The 1850-nt window shown below is 40.9% G+C and overlaps 1 protein-coding gene across 1 annotated transcript; it reads right to left on the bottom strand.

Annotated features, from left to right (window-relative positions):
• Positions 1-230: 230 nt before the first annotated feature.
• On the bottom strand, positions 231-1844 carry mrps23 (mitochondrial ribosomal protein S23). Its single transcript, XM_035680139.1, has 3 exons — positions 1756-1844; positions 532-711; positions 231-390 (listed from the first exon to the last, which is right to left on the bottom strand). Exons 1-3 carry the CDS (start codon positions 1797-1799, stop codon positions 246-248), a joined length of 369 nt encoding a protein of 122 aa, XP_035536032.1. The 5' UTR covers positions 1800-1844; the 3' UTR covers positions 231-245.
• Between the last annotated feature and the right edge of the window lie 6 nt (positions 1845-1850).

Here is a 1850-nt window from a genome sequence, read left to right as displayed (position 1 = left end):
TATTAATCCCTGAAGGGAAATTGGATCGTCATAGCAGCCAGGTACATTTAAATACAATAAAAATACAATAGAATAAAACACTATACAATAGAAACAAAATACAGATAAGGTGCAAGGAACAATATTAATAGTTCCAGTATTGTGGAGTGGAGTGTTAGGGTGAAATTATTTTTTATATAATTATGTTTTTACATTAAATATTTTGTCACATACAGTAGTTCTTTAATACAAACACTCTTATTTGACTAATTTAGATCACACTTGAAATTGAAAATTTGAATCTCCTCTTCCCATAAAGAAGGGGGAAAAACATACCTCTGACACAAAGACACAAAGTTTGGTTTGGACAGCTCAAACGCCAGACCAGTCACGTACTGATCATAGAACTTCCTGAAGGGCAGACAGTTATGGGTGAGTGGAGCCTGCAAAACATCTTACAACAGCTTTTAATGCAGACATGACCATCACCTCATTTCATTTACATCTCATGAACATATTACTGTAAATCACTCAATAGTGTTGAAAACTTACACTCTCACTTCATCTTCTCTGTACAAGATTTCAGGCACAGTTTGCTGTTTCCTGGTACTGTGTCTGTTATCTGGCCTCACGTAAACTGGGTCCCTCTTTGGTGGAAAAGCCTTGTACACGTTGTACCAGATAGGTTTCTGCTGCGGCTTTATGACTCCAGAGCGCATCAAATCTCGAACCCTGTCAATCACACAGTTGATCATTAAAGCTGCATTGAAAGCAATATCATTTGCTGCTTTTCCACCACATTGTACGGCTCAACTCGGCCTGACTCTTATCTGGTTTTCCATTACGGAAAGTACAGTGTACTTTTTTTTTTTTAGTACCGCCTCAGTTGAGGTTCCAAGTGAGCTGAGCTCATGCTAAAGGTGAGGTGATGCAGAGTGGATGCGCAGTGGTGTGTGTGAGAGCGAGAGTGAGAACTGGAGGAAAAGGTAAGCAGTGAAATTGTCAATCTGGCAGTAAATGTTCAGTGTAAGTTACAGTTTGGTGTGCTAACACCTTTATTCACTGAGCTCCCATGTGTTGTTTCCCAACTGCTGGACTAGCACCACTGTGATGCTCAGCTCTGTCTATGTTGAGGGCGTACTATCTATAAAGTAGATTCCAGTCCAGTCATACTATGTAGTACAGATAAATAATCTGTACTAATGACTAACGACTAATGAAATAGCTGACTTCAAATCTGAGTCAAGTGTAAAATGTTTCTTCACTCTTGGTCGCATGTCTATGACGTCACCGCGCCTCCTCTTTAGACTCACGTTACCATAGATCATGGGGTCGTGCTCTTGAAAAAGAAACAAAATCCCATGTGTTCATATTAGCTTTGTTTGGTACATTAGGTCTTTATTAAACGTTAGTCAGTGTTGCCTCAGAAGCAACAGGACATAACGTTATTACGTGCTGACGTAGCTGAGCGCCAGTTGATCCAGTCGCTGCTACAGCGGAAGCTATTTAACGTGAAGTTAGACAACGTTAAGCTAACTCCGGACAACCCCCGTTTTGCCTCAATAAAACAGAAAATAAGCAACAGGTAATCTATGCTACACAACACTGTTATTGCTCTTCATCAGTCGGTTTCAACTGAACAAGAGTTCATGTGATATCCCTTAAGGCAATCAATGATGTGGCTTACAATATAACTGTTACTAACGTTAGCTAACGTTAGTTAATACTCACAGCTCCGCTTACAAGCACAAACAGTGTAAAATGCTGCTGTCTTACCGGGTGAACACAGTTCCAACCCTCTCCAGCCTGCTCCCAGCCATTCGGACACTGCGGTCAAGCCAGCCGTCACTCCGATCTCCGTGGTCAAATCA

Source organism: Morone saxatilis, unplaced genomic scaffold (assembly GCF_004916995.1).
Source record: "Morone saxatilis isolate NCDOM2014 unplaced genomic scaffold, NCSU_SB_2.0 Contig8, whole genome shotgun sequence".
Taxonomy (NCBI): Eukaryota; Metazoa; Chordata; class Actinopteri; family Moronidae; genus Morone; species Morone saxatilis.
Note: the sequence above shows the minus strand (reverse complement) of the source record. Positions and strands in the feature narration are given on the sequence as shown.

Excerpts from the sequence above, each read along its gene's own strand:
- mrps23 (XM_035680139.1), bottom strand. The coding sequence starts at position 1,799 with ATGGCTGGGAGCAGGCTGGAGAGGGTTGGAACTGTGTTCACCCG. Across the intron at positions 712-1,755 it reads GTTGGAACTGTGTTCACCCG|GGTTCGAGATTTGATGCGCT; the intron begins GTAAGACAGCAG and ends TGTGATTGACAG. Across the intron at positions 391-531 it reads AGAGAAGATGAAGTGAGAGT|GAAGTTCTATGATCAGTACG; the intron begins GTAAGTTTTCAA and ends TCTGCCCTTCAG.